Source organism: Falco rusticolus, chromosome Z (assembly GCF_015220075.1).
Source record: "Falco rusticolus isolate bFalRus1 chromosome Z, bFalRus1.pri, whole genome shotgun sequence".
In the NCBI taxonomy this organism is placed as follows: Eukaryota; Metazoa; Chordata; class Aves; order Falconiformes; family Falconidae; genus Falco; species Falco rusticolus.
The window spans coordinates 81,553,288-81,576,882 of NC_051210.1; the positions used below are offsets into that span (position 1 = coordinate 81,553,288).

Genomic DNA, 23,595 nt, shown 5'->3' on the forward strand with positions numbered 1-23,595 from the left:
GTCATAAAAACTCCACTTTAAAACCAATGGAGTCTGATGTCAAGAGCCACTGGAAAGGTGGAGGTTAGCCGGAAGCTGAACTGCAGCGTCACATCCCATGGGAACAAACAGAATGGGATATTTTTAGTTGGAAGGGACCTACAGCGATCATCTAGTCCAACTGCCTGATCAATTCAGGGCTGACCGAGTTAAAGCATGTTGTTAAGGGTGCTGTCCAAATGCCTCTCAAAACAGGCTTCAGACATTGATCGCCTCTCCAGGAAGCCTGTTCCAGGGTTTGACCATCCTCTCAGTAACAAAATGCTTCCTAATGCCCAGTCTAAACTTCCCCTGATGCAGCTTTAAGCCATCCCCACGCACCCTATCACTGAATCCCAGGAAGATGAGCTCAGAACCACCCTCCACATCTCCTCAGGAAGCTGTAGACAGCAATAAGGTTGCTCCCCTGCCTCCTTCTCTCAAAACTGGGCAAGCCCAAAGTCCTCAGCTACTCATAGGACATTTCTTCCAGCCCTTTCACTACCTTTGTTGAGCTCCTCTGGATGCATTCAATGACCTTCACAATCCTTCTTGAACTGTGGGGCCCAGAACCACACTCAGTATTCAAGGTGAGGCCTCACCAATGCTGGATACAGTGGCATGATCACCTCCTTTGACCAGCTGCTTGTACTGTGTTTGATGCACCCCAGAATGCGGTTTGCCCTCTTGGCTGCCAGGGCATGAACAGATGCTGTGGCTTCCTGCAGTTTTACTAACCCTCCCTGATTGTCTGAAAGCCCTCTGAGGACCTTGTCTGAAACACGCATGTAATCAAAACCAATAAACAGATGAGGCTTTTCTAAAGATTCTTCTAAATCTGCAGTTTCTTGTGTTTGAAGAAAATTCAACATCCTAAATGACCATTGCAATTGTTTTGGTGTAGGTGCTCATACAGCTTCCAATTTTTAACTCAAACTCCACATAATTCAAGAAGCGTACACAAGACTACAGCCACAGACTAAACGCTTAGCAAAAATAAGAGTTAAAAAATAAGAAGTGCTGAAGTTCATGGTATGCTCACATAAATTTTTTCATCCAAAGTTTTAAGGACAGACTTGAACAAGACAACAGCACTAAGCAAAACATGCAAAGCCACTTACATCCTTATTTATTTAAACCAGAAAGCCGGTATTTTCTCTAGTGAAGTCAGCTGCAATTTTAAAACAAATATATCAAAGACAAAAACATAAACATGTTTTTAACACAGAAATGAAGAAAACTGAACAGGATATAGAAAAGCAGTATAAAAACATTATTCACTAACCCCTCTGTAAATACAGCCTAGTCTGAAACAGCATATACAGGATTCAAAAGAAAAATTCCCAATGCTAATGTTTAAGTAATTGTAATTCATAATCTTCCTCTTGGCGCATGCAAGATTTTATGAAGGCTATAAATCTTTAACATTATTGAGAAAAAGTAAGATCTTGAAGACATACGTGCCACATGTATTAGCTCAGAGAAACTAGATTCATCTGCAGCAATAAAAAAAAAGCCAATTCTGCTAAGCCTGATTAAATATTTAGGTCATATTGTTTCTGTAGCAGAATTTGAAAAATGCACAGTGAATAACATCTTTCATTGAGTTTGAAGACTTAATCGCTATACTTTAAAAAGGCAGTTATGCTACAACATGACTTTATGGGAATGCCAATACAAAAGCCTTTCTTCTTTTTTTTTTTTTTTTTTAAAAAAAGCCAAACAATGAAAGTATAAGCTAATTAAACCAGCACATGTTAGTCAGCACCCCAGACTATCTGTATACATGCAGGGAGAATGTCGTGACATGCTATGGACATTTTACTACTGCTCATGTTAGGTAACTTGTGTGCTAGGAACTCCTCTTGGTTCTTACTCTTAATGTTCCCAAAGTCAAACCAAACCAAAATACATTCTATACTCAAATACTACACAGATGACAACAACTTATTAGATCATCCACTCCATGAGAATGGTTAAAATTACTCTGCCTAAAATACCACCTATTTATGCTATTTCAAACAATATAAACAGAAGAAAGGCAAACCATCAAAAGCTTATGTGTCTTCTTGCCAACAGTAAAACATGTCATGTACATCATCCAAAATTAGAATTTTGGATTAAAGTTTTCATTTCTGTTAAGTACTCCACCACTGATGACATGATGAACTGTGGTACTAATGAACCACAGTAGAAAGAATACTATGTATTTGTTTTTTCTGTGCTGAGACTGTTATGAAAGACTGACATGCATATGTCCACAGAAGGGTGGTCTGGGCTTCTTTGGGGTGGGCTTCTGCTACTGTGGTGTTAACACAGTTGAGCTGCTTAAGGCACAATAAAAGTCGGTACCAGGGACACAGGAGATCACATTGGCCTCTACCACACTTAGAACACTTAAAGCAACTCCTCCTTTTTCAGCCAGTCTCAGTATTATTACTATTACTATTATTATCATCATTATTATTACCTTAAGAGTCACAATTCATGTTCGAAAGGGACCTTAGGAGGTCTCCAGTCCAACCTCTTGCTCAAAGAAGGGTTAACAATGATTCCAGAGCAGACTGGGATTTTGTCCAGTTGGGTCTTGAAAGCCTCCAGGGACAGTGACGCAACAACTTCTCTGGGCTGCTGTGCCACTGCTTCCCTGACCATGAAAAGTTGTCTTCTTCCATCAGGCTGGAACCGTCCAACTCCAGTACATGACCATTCTCTCTGGCCTTCCTGACACACACTTCTGTAAAGAGCCTGGCTCCATCTTCTCAGTAAGCTCGTTCTATACGTGGGAAGGCTACTAACCATTTCTCTGAAACTCCTGCCATAGCCTTGCCCCAAAGCCTTCTCTTCTCCAGGCTAAACAAGCCCAGTTCCTTCAGCCCACCTTCCTAGACCAAGTCCCACAGCTTCCAAGCATCATGGCATCCCTCCACTGAACTTGCTCCAGTTCAACAACTCACAGCACTCTCAGAGGCATCTCACCAAGTCCCACGGACGTGTATGTGTCAGTTCTCACGTATTCCCTGACATGACCCTTTTTCACCACTGGTATTTTCCTTCCTCCTTGATCGCCACCTAAATTCCTAATCTAAGTAATACGGTGACTTATCTTAGCTTTCTAAAAATAATTCATTCTTGCAGGCCTACTTTTCAGATACAAGTATCACTAAATTCATAACTTATAGCATGAGGTGATGACAGGACTTTAAATATCATTATTGCAAAACAGCAGTTTAGGGGCGAGGGGTCACTATAGGGTTAAAGAGGCCATAACAACACAGAACAGAGAAACATGAAAATTATTTAAATGCTTAAGAAGTGATTATTTGTGATAATGTGTCACAGACGTAAGTTCCCATGCCCCAAAGCAGCGCTCTGTCACAGTACTGGCCAAATGTACATGACATGCTTATGAGAAGAATATTCTCTTTACACATGAAAGTATTTATAGAGAAGGGAGGGCAAGGAAATGAAAACCAAACAAGTTCTGGAGATGTTTGATAGACTGAAAATAAAATCATGAATACATGAGATTCTTCTACAGAAAGGCCAAATCACCTCCATACAGATGAAGTTCTACGAAAAAGAACAAAAGGATTTGTCTATTAGAAGCAGACACAAGCAACTGATGACCTGTAAGGCAAAAAAAAAAAAAAAAAAAAGATATGGAAGAGCTCAGAGGAAGTGTCTATTCAGTACTGATGTTTCAGACAAAAAGAGAAGGCTTTAAACATCCAGATACACCAGTTACTTGGAAGGCATGTATCCCTTGCAGCTTAAGAGATACTTCCGTGGGAGTGCTGCTTTTGAAACCTCCTTCGTTTTTATCCTTTGGCTAGACAATTGTGTTAATTCACAGGCTCTGCAGGGATTACAGGGAATGCCTGCGACACCCACATTAATGTGGACATTTGCATCTCAATCTGCACGAACCTGAAGTCCTGTTGGGAGACAAAGCTACAGCACCACGACAGAGGGCACCACGACCAGTCGGCAGCACTCCCCTGAGCTCTCACCCTGTTACGCAGCAGGATTCATCCCATCTGAGCCCGTGTAAATTGTGGTATTTGGAGAAAGATCTACTTGTGGACCCAACAGCACAATTAATGAGTTACAGAAACATGTCTACACAACTTCACAGCAAATGTATTTATTCATTGAAGAACTAAGTGGTTTTACTTCCCCTAAAAGCGTGTTCTTTCCTAAACTTGCTGAAGGCAATTACCATTAAACAGGTTGAGTCATTCAACAGTTACAAAGACCTGAATGCACATTAAAGTTGTTAAATCCCAATTCTTCCTTCTGTACCTATAGTTTCCGCCTTCTTTTAAGGACAATACTAAATATGAAAACTGACAATAATAACAACTAATCTGATTACTTACAGCCTATAAAAAGGTAGGCAGGAAAAGTACTATGTCACAACACTCCTTCAAATAACATGGGGGATATTACAAAGATGTTCAATTCTATAAAGATGACTCAAAAAGAAAAACATTGCAAGAAAAATTTAACCACTTCATTAAGGGATGCTGTGAACTAACCAAAATTCAAATTCACAAACCCAACAGATACTTACATAAGCAAAACTCATTCTTGGATAAGCAGTGACCTCTGTTCTGCAGACAAACTAGTTTTCACTTCTGCAAAACTAAGCACTCAAGAATTATACCAGTGCCCAAGAACAAGGCGGGCATTTAAATTATTAAAAACTGTGTGGTAAAATAGAAAAAAAAAATAATGGCAAATTTTTTTTCTAATTCACTTTTTAACCCAGAGTTACTGTTTTAATGACAAAAGTTTTACAGTACTCTGACAATTTTACTTAGAGCAATTAGGGCCATCACTGAAAAAACAGCTGATAAACTTTAAATCCCTAGACTCTGGATGCACATTACTCTATATTTTAAAAAACTAGCTACATGGTTTCACATACAGTAATACAAAATACACAGCTACGTGTATCTGTTGTAAAAAATCCGAGACTTCCCTAGGGAAAAGTCAAGTTCAAAGACCAGTTAAGAGAAAAATGCATCTTCTCATGCCATAGGTATTCTGCACTCATTGTAGCAGTAACTAGAATAACAATTTTTTTCTCATCCAGCATGAAATTTGCTTGTCAAATCCACTTGCAGCTGGTAAGTACTTAAGTATTAATAAATACATTGCAGTAGCAATACCACATTTCTACAGAAACTCACACATTACAATTTAAACACAATTTTGAATCCAGCATGATCTTAAACTGAGCTTAAAAAGTACAGTTTAAAACAACATCCTGTACTCTTATTCTTAAAGAATTGTAAATATTGTCACTCCAGAAAATCCCAGCACACTCCTATAAAAGGCAACTGCAGCAGAAAAATTGAATTCCTAACATAGGAAACCATAAAATAAATGGTTTAGCTGGGGAGGTGAAACTTCTCAAATCCAGCACTACATATCAGAATGGATGGGAATTTTTCTCGGTAGCTTACAAAACCTAACTAACTCTACAAAACAATCAAGACTTTCTTGAAGAGTTCAAAGGGAAAGAAGGGCTTCAGCCTCCTCTCAGATGAGAGAAGGCAGATTTGAGGGACCACAAGCATGGATATTTAAACACAACACTTACAACTGTATTTAAAAGCAAAAAAGAGACCCCCAACACTGAGCTACTCTGGTGCCCAGCATCGTGCTCAGATATCTTACAGTACTCATCACCATCAGCTTCAAGGCTGGCTCACCAGTGAGAAGTGGGGTTACTATCTCTGCTTCTTCCAGCCAGCAACAGATCAGTACAGCTGGCTGTACGTCTCACATTTTGCTCTCAGGTATAGCAGGGCTATGATGACACGCAAGGACAACATACTGCATCCTATAGCATGCACAAGTTAAAAGTCTCTGACCTGTATCCCTTTTAAGCAGACCTTTTTTCCTAATTCCACCTGACTCCTATCAGCATCAAGATGTGACAGAAACCTCTTCATGTCATCCCCTGAATCCCACTGAACTCTCTACAACAGGCAAATAAATCAACAAAATATGAGACCGATATAATCATATACCATCTTTTGATACTGAAATTCCTTAAGTCATCCAACAGGGAGAAGTGCAACCAATAAAGCATCCTTAGTGGCTCCAGCATAGGAATTTAAATATAAATATTCTGCTTTGGCATCATGGACCGAGCTGGATCCATCAGCTCTGGCTAAATCTAATAGTGGCTAACAGAATGCATAAGGTAGGAAAAGGAAGGACAATTTATGCCTCAAAACTTCTATCTCTTATAAAATACATGTATTCCAGTCGCTTTTCTTGATTACAAGATTTGTTACAAAGTTTCAGGGTTTTTTAGAGGAAATCAGGTTAAAATACTTCCTTCATGGTGCTTAAGCCTGCCAGGGAAGCCAAGGTTGTAAAGCTCCTGAGAAGAAAAAGCTACCATACCAGCAGTAAAGTCTTACAGGAGACAGGCTGCCCTGGCAACAGACTCTTCTTTCCAGCCTGCTCATGTCCTAGCCCCACAGCACATTTTACAACAGATTTTAATACATTTTTATAGTGGGACCTTTTGATTTACAAGCAATCATAATCATAGTGACAAATCAAATCCCAATCATGGTGGCCATTTTTGGCTATTGTACAGATGCCTAGTTTTCTAACTGCAGTGTAAGATCTTCTCTCCCTAACCCTTGTCTTGTTTTTTCTGGTTCTGTTTCAAATCTGAAGTCACCTTCTTCATCACAATTTCTACCATATAATAATACGGAGTGTCTGGCTACAAGGAGGCAGAAGCTTAGAAATAACAGCATGGAATATCTTTGGACTATGTAAGAACATCATATAGTATCATGTAAGATATGATATATAATATCATATAAGATATATAATACAAGAGATCATATTATATTATATATATGATATATAATATAAGAATATCATGTAATAGATATCATGTTGCTTTTTTGTTTTCCTTCTTCAGGTGATGACTATGTCCATATTCTCCACACAACCTTCCATTACTTCCAACCAGAAAAACACAGCTCCAACCCTGCCAGCACCCAATGGCTGGGACAACCAGCATCCTCCTCAGACTGCTGTCCTACCAGACTACCACTTCTACAATTCTCTAAATGCACTGAGGTCTCAGATTAGATTATAGAATCAGAGAACAGAATTGTAGAATCACTTAGGTTGGAAAAAAAATTTAAGATCATCAAGGCCAACCATTAACCCAGCACTGCCAAGCCCACCACTAAACCATGGCCCTAAGCACCATATCTGCCAGTCTTTTAAATCCCTCCAGGGATGGGGACTTCACCACCTCCCTGGGCAGCCTGTGCCAGTGTGTGAAAGCCCTTTATCTTCCATCCACCCCAACAGACTACTGAACTTCAAGCACAGTCTTGCTGATCTTATGCAGACAAAATTCTCAACTCAGATTTTTGAGCACTAGACAGCACAGTTCTGTACGCATTCAAACCTTGGTTGGCTATTATTTGTAATACTGCCCAGCTCAGACCCCATGTGAACTCTCTTCTAAAAGCCATAGAGTAACCAACCAACAGTAGTAAGAGCTTACATCTTTGGAAGAACTAAGACTTTTGAATATGCCAGTACTATGTGTTTGCTCTAAGGTCTCTTTGTAACTATGCATGTCTAGAGACATGACGATAAGGCACCCAACCATCACTGCAGGTTGTTGAAACATTGCGTACAAGGAGTGCAAGAGAATTTCTGGGTGTTGCATGTCCTTCCTTGGATCTTGAGATGGGTCCTACACACCAGTGAGTCAATCTGCTTCAAAGATGCCACTACACATGGTGAAAACCCCCATGTGAGATGGCTGGAAAAGGCTGGTGTAGGGAAGATCCTCACAACACAAAAGGCTCCTTTTATAATTCTGAGTTTAAAGGTCGAGATGAGACATGCGTGTCTTCTCTACAGACGGCTGCCGCCTCTTCTGATGAGCCAGCAGACCACATGCTTGGCCATTTCATAACCCAATTAAATCAAAATAATCCAGATGAGCTTACTTTGAACCATGATTTAAAATTTGAACAGTAGATGTCCATAACCTCAGAGCATTTTGACAAAAGCCAAGCCTCTCAGAAATACACATGCAGTTATGCTAGATGACAAGACTACTGAGTGGTGGTAACAGTTGACTGCAACAATACCAGTAAGATAACCTCCTCCTGACAAAAATATAACAAGAGGAACACATCTCGCTTTGGTCTGCAGAAACAGCAGTACAATAACATGGAACAAAAACAGAAACCAGGACCATAGGAAAAAGCTCCGAAGCCGCAAATGAAGTATCACACTAAAAACTAGATCAAGTTCCTAAGCATCAAGGTAGCATATCTCACACCACACCAGGATCTATGATTTCAGAGGCCAACATGTGCAAATGCTTGGAAGACTCATAGGCTCCATGTCTACAATTTGAGAAATTAAGAGAGCAGGCTTTTAAGACAATGCCTGCGACACATAATGGAAAAATACCTCCAATTCAAATTTTGGATGCTCAACGTCACTGCCAAGGGTATGAAAAGAGGGCAAGTATCAAACAAGGAAAAAGGAATGGCAGAATACATTCATCCTGGTTACTCATCCATACTTTTAAAGCCAAGCATTTCCAAAAGAGGAGGGGCTCGGAGGGAATTAAACCCTAAAAAGCAGTGGTTTAAGAACAAAATGTATCTCTTGTCCTTTACAAAGTGTACAGGCACACAATCGCAATTTACTTGTTTTTGGCACACTGTCTGTACTCAAAGCAGGTGTAGGTCTTATTGCCCAGCCTCATCACAGAACGATCATTGCGTTATGTCTGATTTAACAAATAGATCTTTTGCCAAATATGCAGGAAGAAGTAAAGCAAGCTGAAAATCCAGTCTGCATAGCATTTGAGAATCACCACTTAGTGCCTTTTTATAATATGTGATACATGACTAAAAAAACATAATTCACAAATCCCTGAACACCTTCTGGTTTCAAAGCAGCTACTAAGCTGTTCTGTTACGGGAATCACAAGTCAGAAGTTTCTGAGAGAAACTGATATTTTTGTGCATTCAGAACAGATTCAAGTATAAGACGAATCAGATTTATTCTGGGATTATTTAGTTATTCAGTTATCATTCCAGCTATTTAGTTCATCAGTATTTATTCAGACAGACAAAATTCAAGTTTCTTTCCTCCTGAATTTCAGCAAAGATGAGTTTCAAGAGAAGTCTTTATATTTACCTGATGATCCTCTGAGCAGCATACTGATGAAGTGAGCGGAACTGTGCTGACATATTTGCTAAGGCTGCCAGACAATTTGTATGAAGGTATTTGTCCTGTCAGAAAGAAGAGGAAAGAAAAAAAACCACACATCAAAGTGTTTTTTTGCTATACACTGACCCCTATTTGCAGGAATCATTCAAAACACTAGGTAATATATGTTGCTTTGAAGGACATGGTCAAAAGCATATGGCAGAAAATTTATATATTGGTGGTGTTTTAAATATGTTTTCTTAAAATACAAGGCTTATAAAAGAGTGATTGTTTCATACAGATTTCAGAGAGTATACGGCTCTATGTATACACACATATACAGATGTGCAATGCCTTCATACCCTTAGCAATGTTGTTTTACAGTAACATCACAGAGATGCAATAAATACTGAAAGATGTTCCCCTCCTCTCCTTTCCTCTCTCTCCCTTTTCTAGTCTCATCCTAAAATTTTCTTCTTCAAAACTCATCTCCTTACTAACTCTTTTAAAGCGTTCTATATATCCCACAACCACAACCATACAATACTTCAGAGGTCTGGTCTCCTTGTTAGCATCCTCGAAACCATTTGACCAGGTAAGCATTTAAATGACAGCCCTATCAAAGTAAAGGGTTTTCAGAGAACCAAGCTTAGCCACTTATCCAATCTAACAGGGATTTATTTCCCTATTCAAGTGTAAAATATGCATTTATGTAACATGACAGATTCCAAATCCTACAAATAAATGTAAAGAATGTCCTTGTTTCTTCCAATTCTTTTGATCATAGAAGTGAAACACTTAAGTTTTCCAATTTAAAATAGATTTTAAAACTTTTGCTACTTTTTCATGTAAAAACTTCTGTGCTTTTAGTTGTTGAAAATATTCAAAAGAAGCCTTGATACCATGCTTCTATGTTTGAGACAAGGTACAGAATCGAATGGTCAAAAAAACATACAAATGCAATCTGATACAAGGCTATTAAGTTGAAGCAGTTTTGCTTTGCTAGAGCTCAAGAAGGTTTTACGGCCCAGTCACTGTCCTGCTTTATAAAACCACTAACAGAGCTGAAATTTCCACTTCTGTGTAATACAACACACAAACAACCTATGAAGAATAATTTCTTCTCGTGAAACAAAGGAACTTTTTTCTTCCCATATGAAGATGAGTTTAGTGCCTAAATTATGGCCTCTTGAAAATCCTACTTAATGAACTAGGTACAGAAATCATGCTACAAGTTCAGACCACTTAAAACTGCGCTTAGTTAATATGGCAGATCTATCCGTTTCCTTCCCTCCTGCACATTCAGTTGCCAATTGGTTGCAACGGAATGAAGAAAATCCCACACCCTGTTTAAAACTGAATTCATACTGTTGAAGTTTGAAACCCACACAATGTGCGTAAGCACTACACGTAACTCTTACCCTGGTCCGTGTCATGTTGTACTGGATGGTTCTTATCACGACTAGTATCAGGAGACTCCCAAGTGAGATCTCTGTTAAGACACGCTCAGCATACCAAGTGATATTTTTCAGTATCTGGAAAAAAAAAAAAAAAAAGGAAAAAAAAGAACAAAGCTCTTCAGTACCTAGGCCTGAATAACATAGAAAGCTGTCTGGACTCTTTTATTCCTTAAGGTAGGTGAATTAGCTACCAGCCTCAAATGCTGACAAAACCTACTGTACTCTAAGGCATGAATTAAAAAAAAAAAGAAAAAAAAAAAGAAAAAAATATAAAAGACAAGACTTCTGCAGTATTACCACCTAGTCGATCTCATCAACTTTATTCTAAGTCATGTGGGAACACACTCAGTGTAGAAAGATGATTAAATTGGGCAATTCCCTAATTTCTATGCCCTGTGCCACCACACTCCTATGTTCTTTTTGATCTTACACTTTACAAAGTCTCCAGTTCCAGCCTAGACACCTGAATAATGCTGCCAATTCCTTCCCATTTTCCCTCGTTACAAGTTGGGCACGAGGCAGCATGTATGAGCTCTGACTGATGAGCAAGAGCACACATGCCAAAGGTCGTGGGGCAGATCAACAGGTTAACTGTTGACTTCACATTCAAGCTTTTCTCTTGCCTGACGTGAGGTCTCTTCCCTTAATAGGTTAGAGAAAGTCATCAGCTAAATTAAGAGCTTCCTATCTTTCAGTGGTCTCCACTGTCAGGGTAGATAAAGTTCACCACCACTTCGGAGTTTATCACAGGAGAATCAACCCACTCTTCCCTATTACTCAGCTGACCAACCTGGAAGGATAGAGCAAACACATGCACAAGAAAACCCTGCTTTTAAGGACTGGTAAAAATGAGTCAATGGGAAGTGCCCTAAAAACATGGGGAAGATCCTCTGCAAATTCAGGGTTACTCTGGGTCAAAACAAAAATGTGCTTAATGCTGACTATTGCACACAAAGCTATGACCCTGTATAACCCCATCTTTGATATATTAAGTGTGATTCATTGAAACTTTATGCTCAATGAAAAGAATACTGATGTCTTAAAAAAACAAACCCCATCAACTTCAACAACCAACTTAACTTCTCTTAAAAAGTTGACAACACTTATGACTATATCCCTTCTTCCCACCTCTCCTTTGCATAGGTGAATTGTCTCCCTTCGTTCTACAACATTTCTGCTTTTAGAACTCTCTCTTCCTCCCACTGACGAGCTAGCTCAGCAAAACTCCTTCTTTCTTTACAAGAGAGGATAGAAAAGTAGCAACTGACTTCCTGCGAGGAGATACAAAGAGCGAGCTGGCCACAAAATGACTTGCAGAAGACAGAGAAAGAGAATGCTGGGAGCTACATCAAGCTTCTGATGATTTTAATTTACTCCTAAGACATACACATTCATATAAACTCTGATGGAAGAAACATAATTTTATTCGTGAAAAATAAGGGGTATGTGGAAATCAAAATTAAAACAATATGTACTAATTTAGTAAAATTCTGAAATATTTAAAAACATAGCACTTTCAGAACATAAAGTGTCATACAGCTACCTAAAAAAAATAAAATAAAAAATAATCTAAACAAAGATATCTACACAGGCTTCTGAAGGAATACAATACTAAATTCTGTAAAATCTGTGGCAGAATCCAGGCTCAAAGATTAGGCAGGTATCTCTCATCAAGAAGTGTTACACCATAGCATCATCTTAGACTACAACTTGACATTGTCACAGAGAAATGACAGCACATCTGAAAGTAAGAACATTGGTTATATTCACATATTCAGGTGACCTGGAGAAATGGACAGTCAACAAATTAGTGTTTAGTTCTCCTTAATTATTTGTTAAAGATGCAAAACTGTTTTATCTCATTAATGATAATGACAAAGGGTTACTTCATTTCTTTGATAACCAGGTGTGTACAACAACTGTATGTCATATTTTTAAATTATGTAGTCACTTGGTTGCTAATCACTAAAAGAGCACAGAACTGGAATCCAAAAAGGTCACCACATCTTTGTAGTTTCCATAATATTAAATTTGTCTTTTGAAATTCTGTATTTTATCTATTTAAGGGGATCAGTGATTATGGTCACACACACTGTTCAACTCATCAAAGACAGTATGTTAAGCAATCCTCTTTGCCTCCATTTAATTAGGAAACAGGAGAGCAAGAGCAAGCTACTAACAGCTTCTTCCACTCAGCCCAGAGCCCGGATCTGTGCAAACCTCTCTGAATTACAGAATCATGGAATCACTCAGGTTGGAAAAGACCTTTAAGAACAAGTCCAACCGTTAACCTGCACGGCCAAGGCCACCGCTAAGCCCTGGCCCCGAGCGCCACAGCTACAGGTGTTATAAATCCCCCCAGGGCGGGTGCCGCCAGCCCCCCGGGCAGCCTGTGCCAGCCTTGGCCACCCTTTCCGTGACGGGATTTTCCCTCATTCCCAACCTAACCCTCCCCCGGCACAAGGTGAGGCCGTTCCCTCTCGTCCTGTCGCCTGTTCCCTGGGAGAAGAGCCCGACCCCCCTGGCTCCAGCCCCTCTCAGGGGGTTGCAGGGAGCCAGAAGGTCTCCCCTCAGCCCCCCCTCTCCAGGCTGACCCCCCACCTCCCCCCCACAGCACTTGTGCCCCAGCCCCTTCCCCAGCCCCCTGCCTAGCTTGATTTTTGCAATAAGTTTAAGACACATGCACAGAGCACACACCTCCCACAAAGCCCCACACACGAAGCGAAGGATTTATATCATAATCTGTAAAACATCAAAGATGGTAAGTACTCTGCTGTTCTGAGGACCCAACAGGCACTCAGTGTCACCGTAACGCAAACTGTATTAGTGTTGAGAATAGAGAGGTTAGATTATAATTGTTTCATCCCACCTACTCTGAATACATACTCCAAAAGCCCTGTAATATATAATTCCACTTTGTTTTTTCCATCAACTTTTGCCCTTAAATCCCAAACATGTACATGTGCTTTAAGAGTTCCTGTTCATTATCAGCTGGGATCAAGTCCTCCCTTCCCTTCCACACCATACTCCCACTGATGCATTTAAAAGTGTTTTCACCAGCTCCAAACACAAAGACATATCCAATCAAAGTCAGACACACAGCACAATGACAACAAAGACCTTTAAGCAATGCACCCAAAAGTTCCTCTCTCAGCAAACTTTGCACTCATGACAGAAATATATCCGATTAATCAGAAACATTCAAACCAGCAGAATTAAAAGGAAAAAATATTTTTTCTCACAGGACTCCTCCTTCGGGGCAGAAGAGCAGCCACCACCTTCACATAACATTTTCTCAGCTACCCCCAAGCCTGATGCTCCCCAGTATGTGCCTGCCCACCCATCCAGGCACTTGCTTTTCAATTACTCCACCGCAGAGCACCCCAAGGCGAGCTCTGCAATGGGTACTGTGGCTCTTCCCAGCATTTGTGATAGGAGTATTGCTGGCAAAAAACAGGGTATTATTTAACACAAGGCACTGGGGGATATTATATTTCCCTTAGTATTGTGTAGGATGCTACCATAGATAATACCTCATACCCAAGACATGATTACACGTACATTTTATCAAAACTCTTAGTCAACAGATTCTAAAGCAAAACCCAACTGGAAGAAAAAGAAACCTCTGAAGCCTATTCTAGACATGCTGACGGCGAGGGAAGTCAAGCAAGCAAACTCAATATGAGTGATAAAGCAATCTTCGATTTATTACGGCGCTATTATGTCTTATATACAGTTCCAGTTAATTATGCCTACTAGTCATCTGCTGATTGGTTAAGCTCTAAAGGGTTATATTTTCATATGTCCTCCTACTTGCGGTTTCTGTGGTTAGCTAGCTACATTTTTTTTTTTCTCTCTTGTCTACGCGAATTCCTCAAAGTTATTTACAACATTAGGCACAAGGTCAGTGTGTTTCTCAGCTTCCTTATCAGCATGCCTCAGCACAGCCGCAAGGCCTGCTTCAGCTAACTTACACTACCTTTGTTTGACAAAGATTTTCAAGGGAGTCATGGCCATGATCACACAGCCATTCTGCAACATAGACAAGGGTAATACTGTGTTAGTATCTTTAAAATGCCTTTTTTCTTAGATTTTAGGTGCGTGTGTGGGTTTTAAATAATTTTTAACCTTGCAGGCTCTGCAAACTCTACGTGCACATGTATTTCTTTCATTTACCTCCCAGTCTTATTCTCACCTTAACTCTGTGTCTCTTGAAGCTCTTTCACAGTACAAGAGACATCTGAAATAGCATCCTAAATATGATTCGACTCCCTCCTCCCTCACTTTATTCCTAGCATACCTCAAAGATTTTTTTTTCATTAAGTATTTCAGGGAAGACTGCATTTGCCTATGCTGAAAGATCTTGGTGTTTTTCTTTGATGAACCTCCTAGAAAGAAAGAACCTCTCCTAAAAGGATTCTTACCTATTTATGCTTTGAAAATCATGCACACAAAGGCCTGCACAACAAGAGGTACATCCCAAATATCATTACAGACTAGATATTCTAAGGTGAAAAAAGAAGATACAGCCACTGAAGACATACTTGGTAGGCTCAGAAAATTCATGTTAGTAGGCAAGCTGATCCAGCTTGAGATACAGAAGCCATTTCTGTACCACTTATGAAGAGACAAAATAAAAGTAATAATGACAATAATATCGCCATTATCACATGCTATCTAGCATCTGACTTTCTGTCAGCAGCCGCCTATTTCCCACAAGGGAGCTAAATGTGAGTGAAACCAATGACTGTAACCTATAGATGGGTAAACCGCAGTAACAGTAGTGCAGCGCTGGCTAAGATGACAAACATCCCCAGCAACAGGCTCAAGTGTGACAATTTCTGGTAAACACCTTTTGCTAAAAGGACAGAAAAATCAGAATATGAGGGAAAGACTTGAGAGCTATTTAAGTGAAGAACAGTCAAGGCTGAGGAACAAATAGGAAACATGAAATCACTATAAGAAAGGTTTCCGCATATAGCAGGCGGTGAGTGGATGCAGAAACAGGTATAATTTCTGGTTATAAGAAGTCACTAATACTATTTTAAGACTTAGTGGTGATGGCATGAATGAAAGCAAGTCATCCAAGGAGTTTCAGTAAACAAGGACAACTAGTCAGGACAGACAACATAGATGATTAACAGGGACGGCCTGAAAGGCAAAGAAAAATCCACATGTATTTTCACAAAACAGGCAACTGAAAAGTTACAAAGCTATTGGTTGTGTAATTAATGGATTACACAAATGAAACTTCACTGTAGGAAGATATTCTGCTAGATGAAAACTTGATCATCCTAAGGTTGCTAAGCATAAACCCATGATCAGATAGAGCAAGTTAGTGGGTTATTTCACAGCTGCAAAATGCTAAAATAAGTGTAGGGAGTCACTTTGGTTACAATTGTTTGTGATTTCTTAGAAACCCATTATGTGAATTGTTATGACTATGTGAATGTATCTGTTTTCAAGAGAAGATTTTATACAAAGAAATAAATGAACCACTTTGGCAAAGAGAAATATCTCAACTGGAGCACTTGAACCTTCCAGAAGAAAAACATACTGTTATTTGAAGAATCATATATGATCATTAAGTAATGGTTACACCCTGTAATACATAAACATAGCAGGGATATGTTGTGGTTGCATGTTTAATTTCCTGACTTCTGAATGCTTAAGATTACTGAAAATTTAACATATTTTTAAAACAAAATACAACTGTGAAAATGAGTAGTGTAAAATGGTATTTGTTTTGACATAATGCACAATATAAATCCAAACCAATAATACATAAAGAGATGTAATTCCACATGCTTATTGGAAAGAAAGCACTTAATTCAATTTGTTCTAAAACTATACCCAAGGGTTGGGGGTTTTTTTATCCCCTCTGAGACAAAATAGGCTTACCCCAACAAAAAAGATCAGCTTCCTGATTACATCTCTAATAAGCTATTTCTTACAGTCTCTCATATATAACTGAAATAGCAAAGCAACCTCCTCCCACAAATAAAGCGAGGCCCCTGTTTCCCTCCACTCCCTTTGGTGCTATTTTGTGGAGCACATCCCTCTACTTAAATCAGCCAAAGTGGAAGTTCCTTGATTCACACTATGATGGAACTCAGGAGTCTCAGGTCCCATCATGTGCTCTCTCTAACAAAGGGTGTCCCCATGGGACAGGAGGAATGGGACTGGAACAAGTGAGATAACCTCAAGTAAGACCTTGAGCCCTCCAGCATCTCCAGTCACATCTTCCTCATCCACCCATGGCTCCCTGTGCTATGCACAAGCCATCATCCTTCCCATTTTCCCTCCCTGTAGCTCATGCCCGGCTCCTTGCCCTCCTGGACCCCGTTCCTTCTCAGATCTTTCTCTTCCCAGCTACCACTCCCCTCACCCCACACCTTGCCCATTCCAGTCCCTCATCAAAAAGAAGCCTGACTTCACCTTCTCCAGCGTTTTGCCACTCCTGTCCTGCCTCTTCTCTAATTTCTTTGCTCAGCAACCCCAAATCTTACCTGAATCATAGAACAGAATCACAGAATTGTTTAAGTTGGAAAAGACCTTTGAGATCATCGATTCCAACTGTTAACCCAGGATTGCCAATCCCACCACTAAATTGTGTCCCCAAGATCCCTCTTAGATCCCTCCAGGGCTGGTGACTCCACCACTGCCCTGGGCAGCCTGTGCCAGTGCCTGACAGCCCCTTATCTTCCACCCATCCCCAAAGGTTACTGAAGTGTTAACTTCAAGCTCAGTCTTGCCATTCTTAGGCCCATTTCTTGTTTAATTCATATCTTTCTCCCTCACTGCACCCATCTCACACTCCTCGTGCAGCCAGCCACAACCTCTTTCCAATTTCTCCTAATTGTCGTTACCTCAGACTCCTGTTCCTATGCGCTGTCTTCAGACATGGAGACATGGTGCTCAGGGACACAGTTTAGTGATGGACTTGGCAGTATGAGGTTAACAGTCGGACTCAATGATTTTAAAGGTCTTTTCCAACCTGAATGATTCTATGTGGCTTCAACCATGGCCAAGCAGCCACAGAAGCATCACTGGGAGGCCAGTCACACCCCACAGGAGCTGGAAGCAGCACTTATGCAAGCTTCAGCTTGTCCCTGCACATCTGATACATTATCCCTGGTCAGGGGAGGATGCAAACAGCGCAGCTGTGGCTCTGGAAGCAGCAAAATGAGGATATTCAGTCACCATGGACATCAGGCCACCTCTGGCTACCTATCTGCTGTGCAGATGGAAAAAAACCTGCTCCCCTTCCCCTGGAGATTTGTAATTTGGTCAAATATAGTCAGATTATCAGCAGTGGAGCCCTAGCACAAAGGCCACCTGCCAAACTTCAAATTCTCAATGCAAAACTTGAAGTTACCAGAGCTTGTTAAAGAACACATTGGCAGTTGTAACCATGGACATGTTCGCGCCCTAGTTCCACTCCAGAAATGGTCAATGGTTCTCCACAAAACTTTAAAAAGCACTAGCCCTGGAAAATTACATTCACTGAGATAACTATGCCTTGGAATAGTCCACTACTCTAAAAAAGTTAAAAAGTTACATATACATACCAGTCCCTGTCACCTGCACTCTCCTCTCCCCCATACTGAAGAACACAACCATAGCAAGTAAGCAATTAAATGCTTATTTAAAAAAAAACAAAACCAGCAGCAACCACCACCGTGTCTCACATGGTTTTGCGTTTCAGAAGCATGAAACATGAAAATTTCTTAAATTTCAGAATCATCTACCAGAAATCAGTGCCACAATTTGAACAATCTCATTCGTTTATGGAGAGTATTATAAAGAGAAAAGTGAAAAAACAGAAGCTCAGACCTGGGGTGGTCTTGCAAGAACAATTTAAAAAAAATAAATTAAAAGGCTTTGATTAATTACTGTTCTACCACTGGGTTCCTGGACACCTACAACTCAAGGTGCAAGAACTTCAGATGCAAAGAACAGGAACTCAGTTCTATATATATAGGGAACACTGATATTCCCAGTTTCTCATAACTCTGTTTGTGAGATAACTTCTTAACACAATAAAAATACAGTTAAATTGTGATTTACAGTCTCTTGCTGTTTACTACAGCATAAACATACACACAGCATAAACAGCATGCAGTACTGTAGTAGTACTATAGTATATATTACTGCTACATTAAGTATTATATGATGTTATTTTGACATCTGATGTCATTGTATATAGTTTCATAAATCAGAGAAGAAAAATCACCAATACTTGTCCCCTTTAGGGAATTCTTGAGTTTACTCTTTTACTCTGTTTTTATTAGTATTAGCAAACAAAATTGAGCTCTACGTGGTTACAGGGATCTAACTGCATTAAGCCAATTGCAGGAACAGGACCTATGGTTTTAATCATATTTTCCAGGCTCTTAAAACCACATTCATTTTAAACAAAAAAATGCTTCAGCAGTCAAAAACTTTCTGTGGTTTCCTGAGCTCTTTACCAGTTGGTATAATCACAAGATTTATAAAACTGTGCTTACTAAAATTAATCTTAAAAATCAATAAATAAGTGTGGGTTAAATACCACAAAGGAAAATAGCCCTTAAATGGACTGTACAGTCATGCTTCTTTTAAGAACCATACACAGGATACACAGCAGCAGAGAGAAAAACAGGTTGATCTAAAATACATCAATTTTTTTTTTCTTCATGCTTTATTCAAGTGATGGGGGGAAAAAAATAAAATCCTGCTGTAATTGCTAGAATTTGATAAATATTCACAGTGATTAAGAGTTTCATTCCAGTTATGTAATGACACTAGATGTTCACATTTTGCAGAAATCCCAATACAACTTTCCTCTCTCCTGACTCCCTTCATTTTGCTGCCCTATAATACCCTCTCAGCCTTTAGGAGATGTGGAGATAAGAAAGTATGAGACTAATTTCTTACATTATACTGTCGTTTTTTAATAGTTAACTTGGCCATGTCATACCTGGAAACTTTCATTTAAATAACTCAAAAAGATGGGCATGGGGAAGTGATTTATCTGTATGATTTGGATCTTTTTTCCACAAAGTGGGGAACTAACTACACTTTTTCTCCATCACGGGATCTGCAGGAATCCACTACCCATACATTCCCCAACAGTTCACAAGCAAAGATGCGATGCTCACATCTTTGTTATTTTGATATCCACATCACTCTGTAAAGTTCTGCAATGGCATAAATCATATAGATCAAGAAGGGAACTTTATTTTTCTGAAGTTTAACATAATGTGAACATAACGTGATTTTTTTACAAGTAAGGAATCCTTCCTATAAGGAATACTTAAGAATTAGTATCACAGTCATCGACTCATCTATATTGTAGTTTATTTAGGTAACTTTCAGAGTGCGCAGTTTAAGATTCGAACAAGGGAAGATGTCCTCTTTCTCCTTCACTGCATCCAATCCATCCACATGTCACCAAGATTAAGAGCATGGGGCAAGAAAAAGCCTACAAGTTCAGTAAGAAAAGCACTGCAAGGGTAGAAAAGCATTCTGCTTTTGCCTCCAAATTTGCCCTCTCCTTTGGCATGAAACATGCCCCATCCATCAGAGAATGGAGAAAAGGGTGAGAGAAAGAACAAAGGAACAGAGGAGGAAGAATTAAGGTCATTCCACATCTACCGTCTGCAGTGTCATAGCACTCCACTGGCTTTCCATGGTAAAAGATTCTATTTCACAGCTTTTTCTGCAGTAGGGCTGATGGGAGAAGTTCACATAGACGAGCCTGCAGGCTCAGGCACTGTACAGCCACCTCTCATTACCTAGCTAAGAAGCAAACCCAGCAAAACTCTGGCTGCACAATGCTGTCAATGAACGGATGCTTCTCACCAGGAACTATGGAGTAGGAAAAGACAACCACAAAGTAAAAGAAAGCAGCAGTTACATGAAAATCTGAAGTAAAATCAAAGATTAAATTGAGAAGAAAATGGAAGAAGCAAAGGCAGGATTGGAAAAAAAAAAATCAGTTCAGGGTAAAAGGAACTTCTAGGTTTATTTTGTTTTTATTAAAATGGAAGTAGTAAACTAATAACCACATTACACAGAAAACACTACTGCTATATTGGCAGGGTTAGCTGCAAAGGCAAGAATAAACTGGACAAGAAAACTTGATCTATATTTTCATTCCACAGTTGGATCCTCATTAACAAATTTTAGGGAAATCTTCCACTTTCACTTATTCAGTAAGGAACGTATTGAAAGACCACGTGTAAAGCCTTTAAAATGAATGCGAGGCAGGAGTGAAATTTTGTCTGCTGCATTCTAAGCCTCAACAAGCTCGATTTATGAGAGAATTTAAATGACTTAGTGATATTGAACCCAAAAATGTATACCACACACACGTATGGTGCGTACGTGCAGGTTTCAAGGCACATGAAGGTGAGACAGAAGAAAGCTTCAGGAAAATGTTTCAGTCATCTGCATGGTTACTACAGGTGCTCCTCCTAAAAGCTGCTTCCTAGAAGTTACTACCAGCAAACTGCATATAAACACCATCTCTTCTTGCTTTCTACATAAAAGCTATAGGAAATCTGAAATGTTAGAGAGTAAATACTGTAAGTCTCTACTGCTTGGCACCAGCAAAAACCACCAGTTTCTTCCAAAACAGGCTGGAAATTTACCTGGGAGAAGGGTTCTGGTTAGATACCTTGAACTTTGTTTCCAGCTTTTTGCATTTCACATAACCCCAAAAGAGAGTTTCCGTGTCCCAGTCAAAAAAGTACGTAACACCAATGCAGACACCTTCCGCATTATCATAGCCTTTAGAAGCTTGGAAACGAGAACATAATTGTCCAACGTATTCTGCAGCACAGATGGTCAAGGCCCATCAAAGCTAGTCAAAATCTGGATCATACTACATGGACAACATACAGTAGATATTAATCTAGCAGAAAGACAGAAGAAATGCCAAATAAGGAAGTAACATTCAGTCTGGAAAATAAAACTCCAACTAAAAGTTCCTCTTAACTGTATCAAACTGGTTAAGTAAAGTTTTTCAGGAGAAAAAAAAGGTTTTCCGTTTTTTTCCTCTCTTCTAGCCCCTCCACTTCTATGGCAAACACTCAGCATCTTTGAGGCAGCCTGCCTGGCTATTATTACATTAATTTTTAACAGGAAACACATACACACACACACACACACAAAAAGACACAGAAATAGAGGTATATGCAGCATCTCTTCTACAAGAGGGAGCATGTTTGTTCACTTCACTCAGGAAAGTTTTGAAATTACTCTTCCCCCTTCATGTTACTAGTCCTTATGAAAGAAATACGTATATGAATATGCCACCAAATTTGGATGAACACATACAGCCTCTGCTAAGGAAACAGATATACAGATATGTCTTTATAAAAATAAATATTTAAACAATTTTTAAAGCTCAAGAATTATTTACTGAAACTATAACTCACCACTTCATGAATGGATCGGTTGAAGCCATCATCCTCTGTAAGGATCAGCAAAACAATAAGAGCCATGTAAACATGGTGTGAATTCCTTTCTTCAACGTGATACAGAATTTCAAGAATTGGCAGAACCTGTAGGGGAAGAAAAACGTGTGCATCAGTTTACTCTTCAGATACCTCAGACAATAACCAGAGGAGTCTCTAAACCTCCTGTGTATCACCCTGCCCTTAACAATACCATAGCAATTCCTCCCTCTTGAAATAACCACCCCTAAATAGTGACGTATAGTGTTCAAACACCTTCCATCTGTTTCATTCTGCCTCCACAAGAGAGTCTAAACAAATTCTTTCTTGTGGTCAGACATGGAATTTCAATTCCTAATAAATGAGATTTCCAGCCATACCAGTTACCATAGGCTCTGAAAGCTTTAGCTCCCCTCTAGACTATGGGGAAAATAAAAGCGTTAAAAGATTTTCACCATTTCAAGGAGGAAAAAAATTGTTTCTAACCATTTGTTCTACCACAAGCCTGGTCTGAAAGAACTTTCCTCATCAAACATAGCCAAGCATACTGGAGCTGAGGTGCACAGAGGCATTCTGAGACCTGAAACTCAAATCTCATTTTGGTGTGTGGAGCTAATCCCAGAAAAGAACCAGTCTGGGTTGGGTTAAGACTAGAAAAGGCCTGTTTTTCCAATTCTAGACAATATGCAGCCAAAGAGAACTGACATTATGATGAGAGTTCAGCCCAAGGTCTTGCAACATTTCCACCAGGATAAACAGCTTAAGCCAAAGTCTTGCAATAATAATGAAAATGAGATTTCATTGCAACAGCAAGCATACCTGGATGCTAGTCTAAAGTTAATCCAGATGCAAACGTCTCTCTACCAACTGAAAATGAGCTTTCCACTGGCTCAGTACAACATGGCTTCTCTGAGCTGCAGAAATAGGCCTAAATCACAAAATAGCCTGGAAAAAGGAACTGGAGAAAACTCTCAATTCCAAGATAGCAGATGAGATGCAGAATTTGTTCCAAGAAGCTTCTCAACACCTAAAGACTTGCTGTTTTTCAAAACAGGCTGAGTACAGCAAGATGAATCATGTGAAACCTATTCTGGTGAGTGGCCAGGACACCGAGTGCTCCACAAGGTTCTGAAGTTACCAGAATGTTCTGTTACAGTCTACCAGTCCCAAAGCAGTTGGAACATATTAAAACACACAACAGTTTCTATTAAAACCAGTGAGATTGACCTACATGCTGGAAACCACAAAACCTTCTGACAGATGCTTTGGCCAGGGTCAAGACAATACCACAACAAAAGAAAAAGAAAAAAAATATTTACACATTGCAACCATCCTTGCTTTACCATTTCAAAGGATCCTCCACAAACTTCTCTCTCTAGTTGAAACCAGAGTCCATGTCTTTGTGTTTTGTGAATATAGGTCTTGAGTGAAGACCA

General features: G+C 39.6%; 1 protein-coding gene across 6 annotated transcripts in view; it reads right to left on the minus strand.

The window, feature by feature from the left end:
* DYM (dymeclin) overlaps positions 1-23,595 on the minus strand; it is a 215,301-nt gene that overhangs the window by 97,396 nt on the left and 94,310 nt on the right. For all 6 annotated transcript variants that reach the window (XM_037373245.1, XM_037373248.1, XM_037373242.1 and 3 more), the window contains 3 exons: positions 22,142-22,267; positions 10,677-10,790; positions 9,244-9,338 (listed from right to left, as the gene is read on the minus strand). In XM_037373245.1, coding sequence (XP_037229142.1) covers positions 9,244-9,338; positions 10,677-10,790; positions 22,142-22,267 — 335 coding nt within the window. The remainder of the gene's footprint in view (positions 1-9,243; positions 9,339-10,676; positions 10,791-22,141; positions 22,268-23,595) is intronic.